At 31.4% G+C, this 16,450-nt stretch overlaps 2 protein-coding genes across 2 annotated transcripts; one reads left to right on the forward strand and one right to left on the reverse strand.

Moving 5' to 3' along the window:
- The first annotated feature begins 3,367 nt into the window (after nucleotides 1-3,367).
- Nucleotides 3,368-4,241, forward strand: LOC115877013. The gene is made up of 3 exons (XM_030893077.1): nucleotides 3,368-3,730; nucleotides 3,784-3,990; nucleotides 4,044-4,241. Exons 1-3 carry the CDS (start codon nucleotides 3,716-3,718, stop codon nucleotides 4,221-4,223), a joined length of 402 nt encoding a protein of 133 aa, XP_030748937.1. The 5' UTR covers nucleotides 3,368-3,715; the 3' UTR covers nucleotides 4,224-4,241.
- A 4,058-nt stretch (nucleotides 4,242-8,299) lies between these two features.
- On the reverse strand, nucleotides 8,300-9,800 carry LOC115877238. The gene is made up of 4 exons (XM_030893392.1): nucleotides 9,718-9,800; nucleotides 9,422-9,646; nucleotides 8,817-9,364; nucleotides 8,300-8,758 (listed from the first exon to the last, which is right to left on the reverse strand). The coding sequence occupies exons 1-4, from the start codon at nucleotides 9,789-9,791 to the stop codon at nucleotides 8,469-8,471; spliced, it is 1,137 nt and encodes a 378-aa protein (XP_030749252.1). The 5' UTR covers nucleotides 9,792-9,800; the 3' UTR covers nucleotides 8,300-8,468.
- Between the last annotated feature and the right edge of the window lie 6,650 nt (nucleotides 9,801-16,450).

Genomic DNA, 16,450 nt, shown 5'->3' on the forward strand with positions numbered 1-16,450 from the left:
ACTGGCATCACTGGCGTCACTGGCGTCACTGACGTCACTGGCATCATTGGCCTCATTGGCGTCACTGGCGTCACTGGCATCACTGGCCTCACTAGCGTCACTGGCGCCACTACAAACGTATAACTGGCGCCAACTACTGGATACGTGTATAGAGGATCCAGTAACTAGTGTCACTGGCGTCACTGGTCTCACTGGAAGCCAGTGGAAGACTGGCGTGCCGGTGATACTGGCGCCAGCTACTGGATACGTTTAAGAGATCCAGTAACTGGCGCCAATGGTTTCACTGAATTGGGCAATTTGGGATACCCCTCGTATCTCTCAGTTGAAAATTGTTTATTGTAGAAATTTTTACGGAGAATACAGTGGAGTGGTCTGTTATTCTACGAAAATAATATTTTCGAAGATATGAACTAAAGTTATGTTTTTTAAATGGAACACCCTGTATATTTATAAATTATATGATTTGGCTTGCCATAAGCTTCTCAAAAACATATATCGCTCTATATTTATTTTCACTATTTACTGCAATATTTAAAAGTGTTTATTAAAAGATACGTTTAAGAGATCCAGTAACTGGCGCCAATGGCCTCACTGGAAGCCAGTGGAAGACTGGCGTGCTAGTTATACTGGCGCCAGCTACTGGATACGTTTAAGAGATCCAGTAACTGGCGCCAATGGTCTCTCATATACATAGGCGTCACAGGCGCCACTACACATGTATAACTGGCGCCAGCTACTGGATACGTGTATAGAGATCCAGTAACTAGTGTCACTGGCGTCACTGGCTTGGCTGGCCTTACTGGCATCACTGGCATCACTGGCGTAACTGGCATATCACTGGCGTCACTGGCGTTACTGGTCTCACTGGAAGCCAGTGGAAGACTGGCGTGCCATTTATACTGGCGCCAGCTACTGGATATGTTTAAGAGATCCAGTAACTGGCGCCAATGGCCTCACTGGAAGCCAGTGGAAGACTAGCGTGCCGGTGATACTGGCGCCAGCTACTGGATACGTGTATAGAGATCCAGTAACTGGCGTCACTGGTGTCACTGGCGTTACTGGCGTCACTGGCGTCATTAGCGTCACTGGTCTCACTGGTAGCCAGTGGAGGACTGGCGTGCCGGTGATATTGGCGCCAGCTACCGGATACGGTTAAGAGATCCAGTAACTGGCGCCAATGGTCTCACTGGCAGCCAGTAGAAGATTGGCGTGCCAGTGATACTGGCGCCAGCTACGTTGTATTTTTTAAATGGAACACCCTGTATATTATTACATTTTTAGTTTCTACGATAAAAATAAAGGTAAATTTGATTAAGGTTTATTATACTTAAACCTTACCGTTTTTGAAATATTTTCAATTTTGTAAAATTGCAGTAAAAATTTTAAAGCTCCCTCCAAGGGTATCAATGTTTTTAATACTAAATATTTAATGAAGTTTATTTATAACTATATATAGAGATAGAGAATTGATTATGAAGACAGTTATTGTGTTGCAATAATAAAAATAATACTACCTTATACAGAGTGTCTAAAAATTTATTTTAAATAATTATTATCTTCAAACGGCAATAACTTCTTTAATTTAAATGGAATGCCCTGTATATTTTAGGAGAATCAGATGCACAATTAAATTGTCTATCAAATTGTATTATACCATTTTTTACCTATCCCTTCAAGTTTTCGTAGAAAATGCATCTTTTAATGTAGACCTCATTTATCAATATATCCATGGAATATTGACATTTTAGATTGTTTTTAAAGCAACAAATGTACAAAATGTACAGACTAGTAATATTATCGTTTTTAGCAAAACAATAATATTACTAGCCCATTTGTATGCAAAAAGAAAACTATTTAAATCTTTATAAAAGGGTATACCATTAATTAAATATAACACCATTATTTCCGCCCATATACTAATTAATTACATACTTAATTGTGTTCGTTAATAAATTATTATAAATAAATGTGGATTTGAGTCAGAAATCAATATAATAATAAGTTCTCAAATTAAAGTCTCTGTTGTTATAAATAAGCATTTATTAAAAAATGAAATATCATTTTTAAGGTGTTACTTTTTATCACACTGTCTAATGCCCATACAAAATTCAGTTTTTTAGTATTTGGAGCAATTATTATTAATCAACGCAAACAGTCGGTTAATGTAGTTTGAATACTGGAATCATATTAATTGATCCTCTTTAACAAATATTTAAACAGTTTTTTTTTTATTTTTTAATGAAATAAACGAATTATATCGACAATATTAGTATCTGTACTCTTTAAAAATTTGGTACATCTTTAAAAATAATCTAAAATGTCAATAGTCCATGGGTATATTGATAAATAAGTTCTAAATTACAAGAAAATGCATTTTCTACGGAAACTTAAAGAGATAGGTAAAAAATGGTATAATATAATTTGATAGACAATTAAATTGTGCATCTGATTCTCGTAAAATATAGAGGGTGTTCCATTTAAATTAAACAAGTTATTGCCGTTTCAAGCTAATAATTATTTAAAATAAATTTTTAGACACTCTGTATAAGGTAGTATTATTTTTATTATTGCAACACAATAACTGATCAGTAAATAAACTTCAGTAAATATTTAGTATTAAAAACTTTGATACCCTTGGAGAAATGAAGCCTTAAAATTTTTACTGCAATTTCACAAAATTGAAAATATTTCAAAAACGGTAAGGTTTAAGTATAATAAACCTTAATCAAATTTACCTTTATTTTAATCGTAGAAACTAAAAATGTAATAATATACAGGGTGTTCCATTTAAAAAAATACAACTTTGATATTTTTTACTTATTTGGGACACTCTGTATCTTGTAAAATTATTTTTAAATTGTACCTCTAACAGTCCTTCAGCGAACCCAAAACTTAAAATTTGTAAAAATCTCATCGTTTAGCTACAATACTCCGTGTCGTATGTGGTGAACAACCCTGTATGTATATGCAACAGATTAAAAAACACATTTTTTTTACTTAAGAACACTCAAATGGTTTTAAATTTGCCAAAAATATTTAGATAACTGTTGGTAGAGTTGTATGTTAGCCTTTGTTCAATTATTTAAAAAAAAATTATTGCTTTTTGACATGGAAATATAAAACAGTGATCAAGTATCCCCCACTTCCCCTACGATTTGTACCCACCGTATTATAAAATACTCGATTCAAAAAAAGAATTTTACCCCGAAAATATTTCAATAACGGAACAAAAGTGTGAAGTGCCCCTACAAGATTTATTAACACAAACATGTCACAGTATTGTGAAAAGAATTCCATGCGAAATAAATCACGACGGAAATCGCTGCTTCACTTTAATTTCCAAATGGGGGTTTGATGGAAGCACTGGATATTCAAGCTATAAACAAATCCGTCAAGAGATAAATAAAAAAAAATATATATAAATAAAAAAAAATTAAAAAAAAAAGATAAATCCGTCACACGACCACGTGCGGAGGAAAGTTTATTTACCACGTCCTTGGTACCCTTAAGTCTTATAGACCAACAATCAAAAGAAGTGATTTGGAAAAACCCTCAGCCTTTATCAAAACGCTATTGTCGGCCAATCAGACTGCAGTGGCTTCATGAAACCGACGAAATTTCTAGACAGGAACAAAATTTTATAACTGACCAGATTAGAAATTTGACTCCAGTTCATTCAGTGGTCGGCAAAATTGATTCTAATTTGTGTTTAACAATGGTGGATGGCAAGGCACACTAATTTTTTTATTATTTTTAATTTTATATTAAAACATAATTTTATAGGTCTGTAGTGCTCTGTGTAAAACGTCAAGTATGACATGTCCCATATGTAATGCAACAATTTCAAAAATGAACGATATTGCGTCTGCTCGTTCGAGACACATTGACAACGAATCTCTTCAGTTTGGTTTGTCTGTATTGCAGGCATACATTAGATGTTTCAAATGTTTGCTGCATATAGCATATAGGCTAGAACTGAAGGTGTGGAAAGTAAATAAATTATTTAATTAATTGGAATTCAGTCATATAATTGATATTTTCAGGTAACAAAGGAAAATAAAGAACCGTTTGAAAGAAAGAAACGAACAGTTCAAGCCGAATTTAAAAATAAAATGGGTCTCTCCGTAGACATTCCTAAATCAGGATTTGGAACCACAAATGATGGTTACATGGCCAGACGATTTTTTGCGAATCCGACATTGTTTTCGGAAATAACAGGTTAATTTTAATTTCCTTTCAGTGTCGAAATAATTATATTCAAGTTTGTATTATTTTTCTTGTCAGGTATAGACGAAGAGCTGATAAGACGCTTTGGTGTAATATTACGCACCATCAATAGTGGTTATGACATAAATTTACATAATTTTGAGCAATATTGCTTGAAAACAGCAGAATGTTATGTTGGCTTGTACAACTGGTACTACATGCCAATATCCGTGCACAAATTATTAATTCATGGACCGATTATTATTCAAAACGCCTTGTTACATAGGAGAACTTTCAGAAGAGGTCCAAGAACTGAAAAATAAGGATATTAGGAAATATCGGCAAGGACATACTCAAAAAATTAGTGGAACAAAGGTCAAGGAAGATTTATTTCACAGGCGTATTCTTAGTTCTGACCCTTACTTAGTGCGTTTAATTGCAGTAAAATAAAATTAAGAACCATTGATGATCCGGATATGCGATCATTAATTATCATCACAGATGAAGTAGAAAAACTCAGAGAAGTAGAGGAAGACAAAGCAAAAGAAACAATGGACGTAGAAGAAGCAATATAAGTTGTCAATGATGCTTCTAAAGACATTATTTATTAAGAAAATAATATAAGCGGGAGGGTAAGTGTGAAGAGGAAGAATTATTTTAGGATTTTTTACAAGTCGAATTCTTACACATGAGCCTAAACAATCTGTAATTATTATGCTCATGAAAAACGTTTTTTTTTTCGCTTTTACTCGATTATTCTCTAAAGGGGTACATACTTACTTTTGTTATATGTATATATCTGTTAGTTTCACCCCCACTTCATCCCAATTTATTTTTCTTTTCTTAATAAAAAATATCAAAGTTGTATTTTTTAAAGGCAACACCCTGTATATTATTACATTTTTAGTTTCTACGATTAAAATAAAGGTAAATTTGATTAAGGTTTATTACACTTAAACCTTACCGTTCTTGAAATATTTTCAATTTTGTGAAATTGCAGTCAAAATTATAAGGCTTCATTTCTCCAAGGGTAACAAAGTGTTTAACACGAAATATTTACTGAAGTTTATTTATTGATCAGTTATTGTGTTGCAATAATAAAAATTATACTACCTTATACAGAGGGCCTAAAATTTTATTTTAAATAATTACTAGCTTTAAACGGCAATAACTTCTTTAATTTAAATGGAACGCCCTGTATATTTTAGGAGAATCAGATGCATAATTTAATTGTCTATCAAATTGTATTATACCACTTTTTACCCATCCCTTCAAGTTTCCGTAGAAAATGCATTTTCTTATAATTTAGACCTCATTTATCAATATTGGCAATTCAAGACAAGCGATACGCTACCTGGTGGCATTTTTTTGAACTACATCGTTATAGATTATCGATTTGTTTACGTTATTTTACGTACGATTTACAAATGTGGTTTACGTTTTATATCGGCGAATTTTTGAGTTTTTTGTGGCTATTACTATAAAATTATTGTTGTTTGGTAGTATTTGTAAATACTATTGTTATTTTGTTGTTAGTTTGCGAGTGTGTTCATGTTTGTATCTGGTCAAATTGGACAAAATGTCCTCAACAAAATCAAATTATTATTGTTGTGTTCCCCAATGTAAATCATGGAGTAAGAAAGATATCACCAAAGATTTAACTTTCCACCGCTTTCCTACAGAAAATGTTCAGAAAGTTTGGTATGAAACTAATTTAGGAAAAGAGTTGATTGACAGAAGAAGAGCATGGATATTAAAGTTACGTATTGGGAAACCAGTATCAAAGTTTATGAAAGTTTGTTCTCTTCATTTTACTAAAGAAGATTATGTTAGTAAAGTTAAGTTATAGCCAGTGGTTCGGAAAAACAAATTGTAAAATTAGCAATATTTGTTTTACTTATAGGGAGAAGAACAGGAAAAGGTCGCATACTTAAAAATATTGCTATACCATCACAACGTATGCCCATTCTCACTGTGCCTTCTACAACTAGACTGTCTACCAGCCATTCAGATAGGTACAAAATAAGATCTGAAATCAATGTGCATCCTGAAGCTTTGTGTGAAAATGAAGAGCAAGAAAAAAATCCTTCTGAGGAAGAGCTTCGAACTGCAGAGGCTTTACTGATGTTGCTACATAAGAATACTGGTGCAGGTCAGGATATTTCTCAAGCTGAAATAAATAGTGCGCAGGAAAAAGAAAATATAAAAATGTTGGATGAATCAGTTCAAGTGGATACAGACAAATACTCCACTCTTTGTGATTTAATAAAAACAGACAGTGCCTTGAGAAGTTTTACAGGGATTAATAATTTCCAAATATTGGACAGCCTTGTAGAAATGACAAAGTTAATACATCATGATACTAGAACACATCGACTGGATGTAAAAAGTAGGATTATGTTAACTATGACAAAATTAAAACTTGATTTAACTTATGTTACATTAGGCCGGCTTTTTAACATTTCTGGACAGCTTTGTAAAACATATTTTCATGAATTTTTAAATGTATTGAGTGCAGTGTTACAAGTATGTATTTATTTTCCAACTGGTGAGGAAGTGTCCAAAAATATGTCCAAGTGTTTTAAAAATTTTAGTAACTGTAGGATCGTATTAGATTGTATAGAATTATTCATTCAAAAACCGAGCTGCTTATGTTGCCGGATTAAATTTTATTCTCATTATAAAAAAAATACTACTATTAAATTTATGACTGGGGTTGCTCCTGCAGGGACTATCACATTTATTAGTAAAGCTTATGGAGGTAGAGCATCAGATAAACTAATATTTGAAGAAAGTGATTTAATAAAATTATTATCTCCAAACAGAGATGCAATAATGGTGGATAAAGGTTTTTTAATCGATGATTTGTGTTCTATGTACAAAATTAAATTGATCAGGCCTCCTTTTTTGCGTAATAAGACACAACTCTCACCTGCGGAGGCTCTTAAAAATCGAGAAATAGCCTCGGCCAGAGTGCACATTGAGAGGTCAAATCAGGGACTAAAAGTTTTTAAAATTATAAGTGGAAAACTACAATGGTCCCTTGTTTCTAAAATTGAACAAATTTTTACAATCATTTGTGGAATTACTAACCAATCAACATCTATTCTTTCTGATGGAAGATTTTAATATTGATGGATATCATTTTTTTTAAGTTTGATCTATCTAGGTATTTATTTGTAAAATGTAGTTATTATAAATTAGTTAAATCAAATTTATTATGTTAATATACACAGCAGCATTTACAATCGTCAATAAAATAATTAAAATACAAATAAGACAATCAAAGTTTACACATGTACATAGACACACTTAAAACCTTAACTCTATACAATTAACATGATACAACAGTTTACACTTTAAAATTTCTTTGTCTAAAATTATTTTTTATTGTCTAAAATCCATGTTTAATAAAATCATCATAACTATAGAAACCATTTTCAATTAAAAGTTGTTTCCTGGTTGTTTCACCCTATCCTTAAATTTACTTTCTGATAATTTTTTATAGCCACAGGCAGTACATTAAAGAATCTAACACCCCAGTAATCCGGGCCACTCTGACACCTCCTCAGTCTGTAGTAAGCGGGTACAATATTATTTTTGTTTCTCGTGTCATGCTATTTGATTTTCCGTATCTCTCATGTCATTGCATTTGATTTTCCGTATTCAATGTTTACCTCACGTCATTGTTAAGTTTGCAGGCTTATCAATATTGGGACGATGAATAGATTAAATAATTAAAAAAACAGAGCCGGACTTGAAATTAGTTTAAATAAATTGTGCTCAAATGTCCAAAACAAAAAAAAATATTAAGTGTGGCATATCATTGTACTCAGGAGACCGCGTTCTTTCATAACCTGAAATAAAAAATGCAGGTCCGTTATTAAAAAAATTAAGTTGGCCTCTGTATCTTACAAATTATCAGCTAATTTGAAAATATAAAAATACTATCAGATAGCCCTAATAAAGTGGCAATGAGAATGTGCAATTAGTTTTTTGATTTTCTAAAATGCAACGACAGAAAAAAATAAAATTGATTTTCAAAAAAATCCGTTTTTTTCAAAAAACTCAGCAATCCTTGATATTTTTAAAACTTTTTTGATGGTATCTTGGTGAACATCCCAAAGCGCAACTTTGCCCCAATTTAACCATCTTCGTATCTAATACGGTTATAGAGATATATATATAGAGATACGAGATACCAATGCTCGTACCTCGAATTTGTAGCACCCTGTATATTAGGTACAGCATAAACTCAAATTTTATTCACTCTTACTTTCACAAATAGCATGTATCATTTTGGAAAAATAATTTGTTTTTACTTTACTTAACATTTCCCAAGTAAATTCAAAATTATATTCAATATCAATAATTACTAGGGACATGTCAAATGATGCATATAAAACCAAATAGGATTTAGGAACATTTAATATAGCCATGCCAAATTGCACTTGACCATAATATTTGTGATTTTTTTTTAAACGATACACTCCATTTTCCTTTGTGATGTAACTGCAGCTCTGGATAGCATCTTCAATTGAAGTTGATGAACCTACAAAAATTAAAATTGTATAAAATACTGTTCTCTATTAATTTGTCTCAGATTTTACCTGAATATATGCATTTTATTTCTAACAGAGCAACTGGATTTCCATTGGTATCAATAATTATGCCATCTGGAGAGAATCCAAGCCATTTGTTTTGGGGAGAAATGATCATGCCGCATTCAATCACAGTATGTCCTGTTTGAGATATAAAAGCAGCTCTAGCATCTTTTTCGTACTTCAGGCCATGTCTTACAAACTTATTGGTAAAGGATTTTGGCCAATAGAATTTCTTTGATTTGGTATCCCAATCCAGTCCTCTATAAGTATATATTTCGTAACACCTTGACCCAGTAATGCGAAATTGGCGAGCATTGTACCAGTCAGTGCAACTTTGGCATAAACTTACCGTGTTGTATACTGAGTCATTTAAGATGGTACTATATAAAGCTTTACAACAGGGAAAAGAAAATTGGTATTCCAATGAACTTAACATCATCATCAGAATTGACTGTGCAGCATTGTCAATAATTATTGTAAAATTGAATGGTATAGCAACATCATTTTCATTGCCTTCCAAATTATTTGATGCCCCTTCAGTTTGACGGCCTTCTCTTCAAAATGAGAAAAAAAATGAGTCTTAAAAAACAAGTTATACTTGTTATACTTACAAATGTTTGGCAATGGCTGATTTTGGGAGTTTTTTAATAAAGAAGTTAAGCATAGTCTTCTTCATGTCTTCGTCCACCGTAATAGCAGGTACCACATTTGGTTTAATGCAAGGCATTTCATTGATACAAACAGCTTTATACTTCTTTATTACTGAACCTTTTACATTTGCCCATGCACAACTCAGCTCCGTTTGGGAAATATTTTCTAGCTCGGAGAGGTTTTTTCTAAAAAAAAGGAAATAAGCAAGAAATAAGTATGATATGACCTAATAATTTTTCTTTTTAATTATACACACCTTGTCAAAAGAATTAAAAATGCAGAAATATGTTTACAACACCCTCCAGCACCTCCTTTACAAGAACACTGCATTTGTATAGTTCTTGCAGATCCATTAATGATATCTATCTGCCCATTAATCTGATGGGGATCAGATTGCAATGCACTAGTTTGTAAGCAAACTGCACATATTTTAATGGATTTTGGAGTACTATCAGTTTTGCCATACAATATTATGTGTCCAGCATTAACTACTTCTCCTCCTTCAACCAAGCATCGTGAATTAACGTTGCCACCAATGTAGGAAATAAATTCCAGTAAACTCAATGGCTTTTCAGCCATTTTGGTTTGTAGAAAGGCTTAAAATAGATCAATTAAAATCAAATTCTGTAAATGTTTGCATTTTACATACATACCTCTATTTAATGGCAAACTAATCCAAATACAAGAACAAGAAAACTATAATATCAAAATAAAAATACAATAAATCACTAAAAACCACCAAATATCCAAAAATCTTCAAAAATATATGGAAAACACGAAAAACGCCGACAGTAAAAACCGTAAAAACTGTGGTTAGGAAATAATGTATAACGATGTAGTTCAATCAACTGCCGCTGCGGCGTTGCGATCTTAATTTGAAACGCCAATACCCATGGAATATTGACATTTTAAGTTGTTTTTAAAGCAACAAATGTACAAAATGTACGGGCTTGTAATATTATCGTTTTTAGCAAAATGATAATATTACTAGCCCATTTGTATGCAAAAAGAAACTATTTAAATCTTTATAAAAGAATATACCATTAATTAAATATACCACCATTATTTCCGCCCAAATACTAATTAATTACATACTTAATTATGTTCGTTAATAAATTATTCTAAATAAATGTGGATTTGGAATCAGAAATCAATATAATAATAAGTTATAAAAATGGATGTCTCTGTTGTTATAAACAAGCATTTGCCAAAAACGAAATATAATTTTTAAAGTGTTACTTTTTACCACACTGTCTAATACACATAAAAAATTAAGTTTTTTAATATTTGGACCAATTACTATTAATCAACACAAACAGTCAATTAATGTAGTTTGAATACTGGAATCATATTAATTGGTCCTCTATAACAAATATTTAAACAGTTTTTTTTATTTTTTAATGAAATAAACAAACTATATCGACAATATTAGTATCTGTACTCTTTACAAATTTGGTACATCTTTAAAAATAATCTAAAATGTCAGTATTCCATGGGTATATTGATAAATGAATTTAAAATTACAAGAAAATGCATTTTCTACGGAAACTTGAAGCGATAGGTAAAAAATGGTTATCAAATTACCTTTATTTTAATCGTAGAAACTAAAAATGTAATAATATACAGGGTGTTCCATTTAAAAAAATACAACTTTGATATTTTTTATTTATTTGGGACACTCTGTATCTTATAAAAATATTTTTAAATTGTAGCTCTAATAGTCCTTCAACGAACCCAAAACTTACAATTTGTAAAAATCTAATCGTTTAACTACAATACTCCGTGTCGTATGTGGTGAACAACCCTGTATATAAAAATGAAAAAGTAAATCTTTAGAAAAAAAAAATATATTAAAAACTAAATATTAAAAATAAAGTTTTATATGATAGGTCCCCTTTTAAAAATATGTATATATAAAAAAAATTAAAAATAAAGTAAATCTTTAGGTCATGTAAAATATATCGGAAAATCATTAAAGTTTTATGTTAGGTCCCCTTTTAAAAATATGTATATATAAAAAATTAAAAATAAAGTAAATCTTTAAATGCTTTAAAATATATCGGTAAATCATTAAAGTTTTATATGTTAGGTCCCTTTTAAAAATATATACAAAAAATTAAAAATAAAGTAAATCTTTAGAAAAAAAAATATATTAAAAACTAAATGTTAAAAAACTTAACTAGGAACATGTACTATTTTAAACATGTGTTGTTTTAAGCTAAAAAGCGGTTCAAAGCAGTTAAATATAGTTGTTTGTTAGCGTATTTTAACCGTTTTTACCTAATTTGCGTCTGACGCCTCCTCCTCCTCCGGGCGGCTGATGCAGAATCGGCCATCTCCCTCTACTGATTGTTTAAGTAAAATACTTCTATCCAATATTCTGAATCTTTGATATAGTATGCCAAATGCATTTTCAATGCATTTTCGAGCACGTGAAAGACGATCGTTGAAAATTTGCTTTTCGTCATCTAAAATTCCATTTCTTGGTCGTGGATATGGCCTCATTAGATACGTTTTTAGCGGGTAGGCCTAATCCCCTATCATGACATTTAGCAAAATAATATTAGAATTTGGTAATGCTCTATCATGAGGTACATTCAGTCGATTTGTCTCTAACAAGTTATAAAAGTGTCGAAGACTGATAAACTCCACCGTCACTTTCAGATCCCTTTGAACCCACTTCTATAGTGATAAATTTCTTGTTAGCATCGGCAACCCCTTGTAGTCCGTAGAATAATATTTCAAGTAATTAAAATATGTTGTTCCACTTTTGGGGTATTTGGCAGTGCTTTCCATCGACTGTTTTCACCGTAACTTATTTTACTTATTTTGCTTATTTTTAGGAATAAAACTAAAACTTACTTGAATAACTTGAATAATAACGTTTAATTAGTTAACTGTACATATAACTTCTAATAATATCTTATCTATTAAATCTCTTCACCACAACAATTTTTTTGTCTGTTTAAAACCTACCTTTCTTTCTACAGTGGTTATTAATTCTTTATTTAGACTTATGCTTGTGTTAGGATATTTTCTTGGCATATTTCTTCGGAGGATTCTTGAACATAGACTTGATGTGATTATCTTTTGTCTGTTTCAACGCAACAAGTGGGAATGTTGGGTCTACAATATGCATATGGGTTAAGGATTTTATTATGTATTTTTCCTGTGTGTAATCAATTGGTTTTACCTGATTATAGTTGATTTTTCCCTAAATTTCATCTTGTTTATATTACGATTTACAGACTGACGTTTCAATTGTTGTCAGCCGATCGTGTGACACCGTCGTTGAAGTTTGACAGATGGATCTTTGTAAATTAGGTTTGCGATCTTTTTAAACGGATTTTATATATGATCCGAAGATATTATGTTCGTATAGGGATTATTATAATTTTATTATGATGTAATAAAATGTTTCACTCAATCCGTATGCATTAAATAAAATTTTATGTCAAATTTTATTTTGGGTCTTTTGTTTTACTGGTTGCCTGTGTTAGACTTTGGGTTGGTATCTTGGAGTCCAGCGTCTTTTGCGGATTTTGCAAACACGCGTCCTTTTTCGACTTTGAACCATCTTGGTGAAAGCAGGGGAAGCCTTCTGATATCTGCCGAAAATAAAAGAAAGAAATTCTAGTGAAATTTTGGCTGGTCGCCGTTCCATATTGGGATTGTTCAGTAGAATTACGGTCTTGGAATTCATTGAGAGTCGAGAAGACCGATTGGCAAGAAATTGAGCTTGGCCTGTGTAGTTGGAATTCCGGGGAAAACCTTGAAAAGGGATATCTTTGTTGATTGGGTAAGAGACATTCTTAGGTGTAAGGTTCTCTTCTACAATTATTTATTTTAGAGGACAGGAGCTGTAGATGGGTGCGTGGGCGTACTGGGATGAGTACGAGGACAGTTAAGGAACCCTTTTCCATGGAGTAACATGCGTTGAGACGCCATCTTGTCTTAGAAGGTCCGCATGGTGGAAAGGTATTATGAACATAACTATGTCCAAACTAGAACGTGTCACTAAAATAGATCACATTTTAGGGTTCTTGTTCCTTGGCTACTCCTTAGTGATGATTACGGTTTAGCTTAAGATTTTTATCAATTTTTTTTTGTACTGGATTTGGTACTGCAACTAATGTCATTGTGACGTGAATGCCACTGTGACGAGGAATGCCACTGGGATACTTAAGACCAGACACCTGGATTTTCTCATGGACTGACTGGAACGACCACTGGATGACAGATAAGACTTTAATCATCTCTTATTTTATTGCGTTTATGATTGATTAAAATTTATTACATTAAATATACGATCGTATGTGAACTTGGTATACCAGGGGATTTTTTACCTCTAAATTTCATTTTATTCGTTACAGTCATTTAATCATAATCACAAATACGCATCAGGGTTGTTCACAGTTTAGTCACAACAATATTTTGTGATACTATTCATGATTTAATTTATTTTACGGATAGTTCATTTTACTAATATATATATATATATATATATATATATATATATATATATATATATATATATATATATATATATATATATATATATATATATATATATATATATATATATATATATATATATATATATATATATATATATATATATATATATATATATATATATATATATATATATATTAGTAAAATGAACTATCCGTAAATATACACTGTGTTGTAAAATCCATTAAATGTTGTAAAATCCATTAAATGTTGTAAAATCCATTAAATGTGTATGTCTCTTTACAAAAATTGTGACGACTGTATTGATATGTTTATGTTATGTGTGTGGAAACCAATGTTGGATATTGGATTATTTTCTTCGCTTAAGATTTCAGAATGAAAATGATAAAATTGTAATAAGTAAACAATAAAAATTAAAATAAAAACTAAAACAAAACGACCGACATCTACGTTCAAGTAATAAATTTTGATAAAGACCCTACCAGGTCGAAACGTCAATGAAATTTTTAATATAAAAAAACCGTTTTTTTCATTTTTACCTGACCTAAAGCCAAGAAAAAATTAAATAAAATATATATTGCGAGGTAAAAGAAAAGAATAAAAAAAACTGTTTTTGTATCGACAATGAATAAATTACTCACTTAGTGTTTTCAAAATAATATTAAATAGTGCATATTATAATTAGACCATACTGCACGTATACTTTCCTCATATAATATCAGTTTTTGACAGATAAAATGAAAAAAAAATAGTACTAACCATTTGAAAATATCAAAATTATATTGTACCTGTGAAATATATTTTATATACATAACTAAATCAAGGATATCGCAGCTGAACTAAGTGATTGTTTTTAACTTAAATGAAACTTCATAATGGCTTTTTTGAAAACCATGTCAAATTAGCTGCTAATATCTGCTATTCAGCATAAATTGTCTTGTAAACAAACGTCTTATATAAATGTTGCATGGTTTATAAATGTGCATTTAAAAAATTGAAATAGAGCATTTTAAATATTTCATTGGTAGCCACGCCATAAAAAATGACCGGTATAAGATAATGTGAGTTTTTCTTCACAAATTTATTCTATTTTCTTTGGTGTTAAGAAAACATTGGTAAAGTACAGGGTATTAACATAGTATAGCATTAGATATTAACAAATATAAATTAACCTCAGGTTTAAACCAATTTTCGGATATACCTACTATTATTAACGAAAATTTTAATAAATAAGAAATAGCATGGCGACACCGCATAGTTGTTCAAATAAAAATAGTGTCCTATATGCACAATTTTATGCTGAATCAAATTATGTACAGAAAAAAGGGAGTTATGATTTAAAAAAGCCCAGGACTTTATCATTACTTTGGGGCACCCTTTATACAACAAAATATTTTTAGTATATGCACCTTAATAAAACATGCAAATATTTATATAATACTTTTTTCATATTTTCGTCTACGCAACGACGATATTGAACTCTCTCACACTTATGGACCACCCTGTATCTTTATTAGCTTATCAACGATTTACCGCATATCTTCTAACCATTGTTCATTCTGTTTGTTGTTTTTTAATTTTTCCTAAATACCTTTATAAAGTAATACTTACTAATATTGGTAAATAAATTACGCTTTTAAATTCTAATGAACCATCGTTACTTTACCTGTATAATTGAAAACGTCTAACGATAAAGAACTTTTTTTATATGTTTGGCAACTCCAAACGCCTAAATATTTATAGATTTACTAAAAAATATTAACTGATACATTAATTTTCCCCGATATAATAATATACAGGTTTTGGCCACGTACGTCCATAAGAGCGAACCAGTGTGCGGCGGTCCAATGGCCCTGTGTGGCAACACACTCAGCGGTCCCACCGCCGGCGCCTTGGCGCTTAACGTGTTAATTTTGTTATTTTTAACTTACAAATATGTAAACAAACGGGGTAATCGGAGCCAGAGTGGCTCTCATTTCCCCCATGGTGACTCTCATTGACCAGGGTTGCTCTTATTGCTCCATAGTCGACACGAATTTTGAAATGTATTTTAGACGTTTTTTTTTCAGATGGTGAGAAACAGACAAAGAACAACAAATAAGTCCTCATGAACCCTGAAAGATTTAGGGAGGGCTTCAAATTTAGTTGATAATGGAACATCTATTCGAAAGCCGCTCAACAATATAGAATTCCTTATCAGACACTTCAGAAGAGGCTGAAGCTTAAACTCATAGAAGTACCTGCAAAAATGGGTAGAAAGGCGATTTTTACGGATAAACAAGAGAAAGAGATCGCAGTGCGTCTGGTAACTTTGTCAAATTTGTTTTACGGCCTGACAATATGGCAACTTCATCGTTTAACTTTTGAATGTGCTCAGACAGTTAACAATAGTCACCCATTCAATAAACAGCAGCGGTTAGCTGGAATGGATGGGCTGAGCAGATTCCTAAGAAGAAACCCTAATTTGAGTTTACGTAGAGCTGAAGCGACAAGCCTAAATAGAATCAAAGGTT

Source organism: Sitophilus oryzae, unplaced genomic scaffold (assembly GCF_002938485.1).
Source record: "Sitophilus oryzae breed Bouriz unplaced genomic scaffold, Soryzae_2.0 scaffold_1442_pilon_pilon, whole genome shotgun sequence".
In the NCBI taxonomy this organism is placed as follows: Eukaryota; Metazoa; Arthropoda; class Insecta; order Coleoptera; family Curculionidae; genus Sitophilus; species Sitophilus oryzae.

Coding starts and splice junctions, on each gene's coding strand:
- LOC115877013 (XM_030893077.1), top strand. Junction 3,991..4,043: donor TAGAACTGAAGGTGTGGAAA/GTAAATAAATTA, acceptor TGATATTTTCAG/GTAACAAAGGAAAATAAAGA.
- LOC115877238 (XM_030893392.1), bottom strand. CDS start 9,791: ATGCAGTGTTCTTGTAAAGGAGGTGCTGGAGGGTGTTGTAAACATATT. Junction 9,647..9,717: donor TTTTTAATTCTTTTGACAAG/GTGTGTATAATT, acceptor CCTTTTTTTTAG/AAAAAACCTCTCCGAGCTAG. Junction 9,365..9,421: donor TCAGCCATTGCCAAACATTT/GTAAGTATAACA, acceptor CTCATTTTGAAG/AGAAGGCCGTCAAACTGAAG.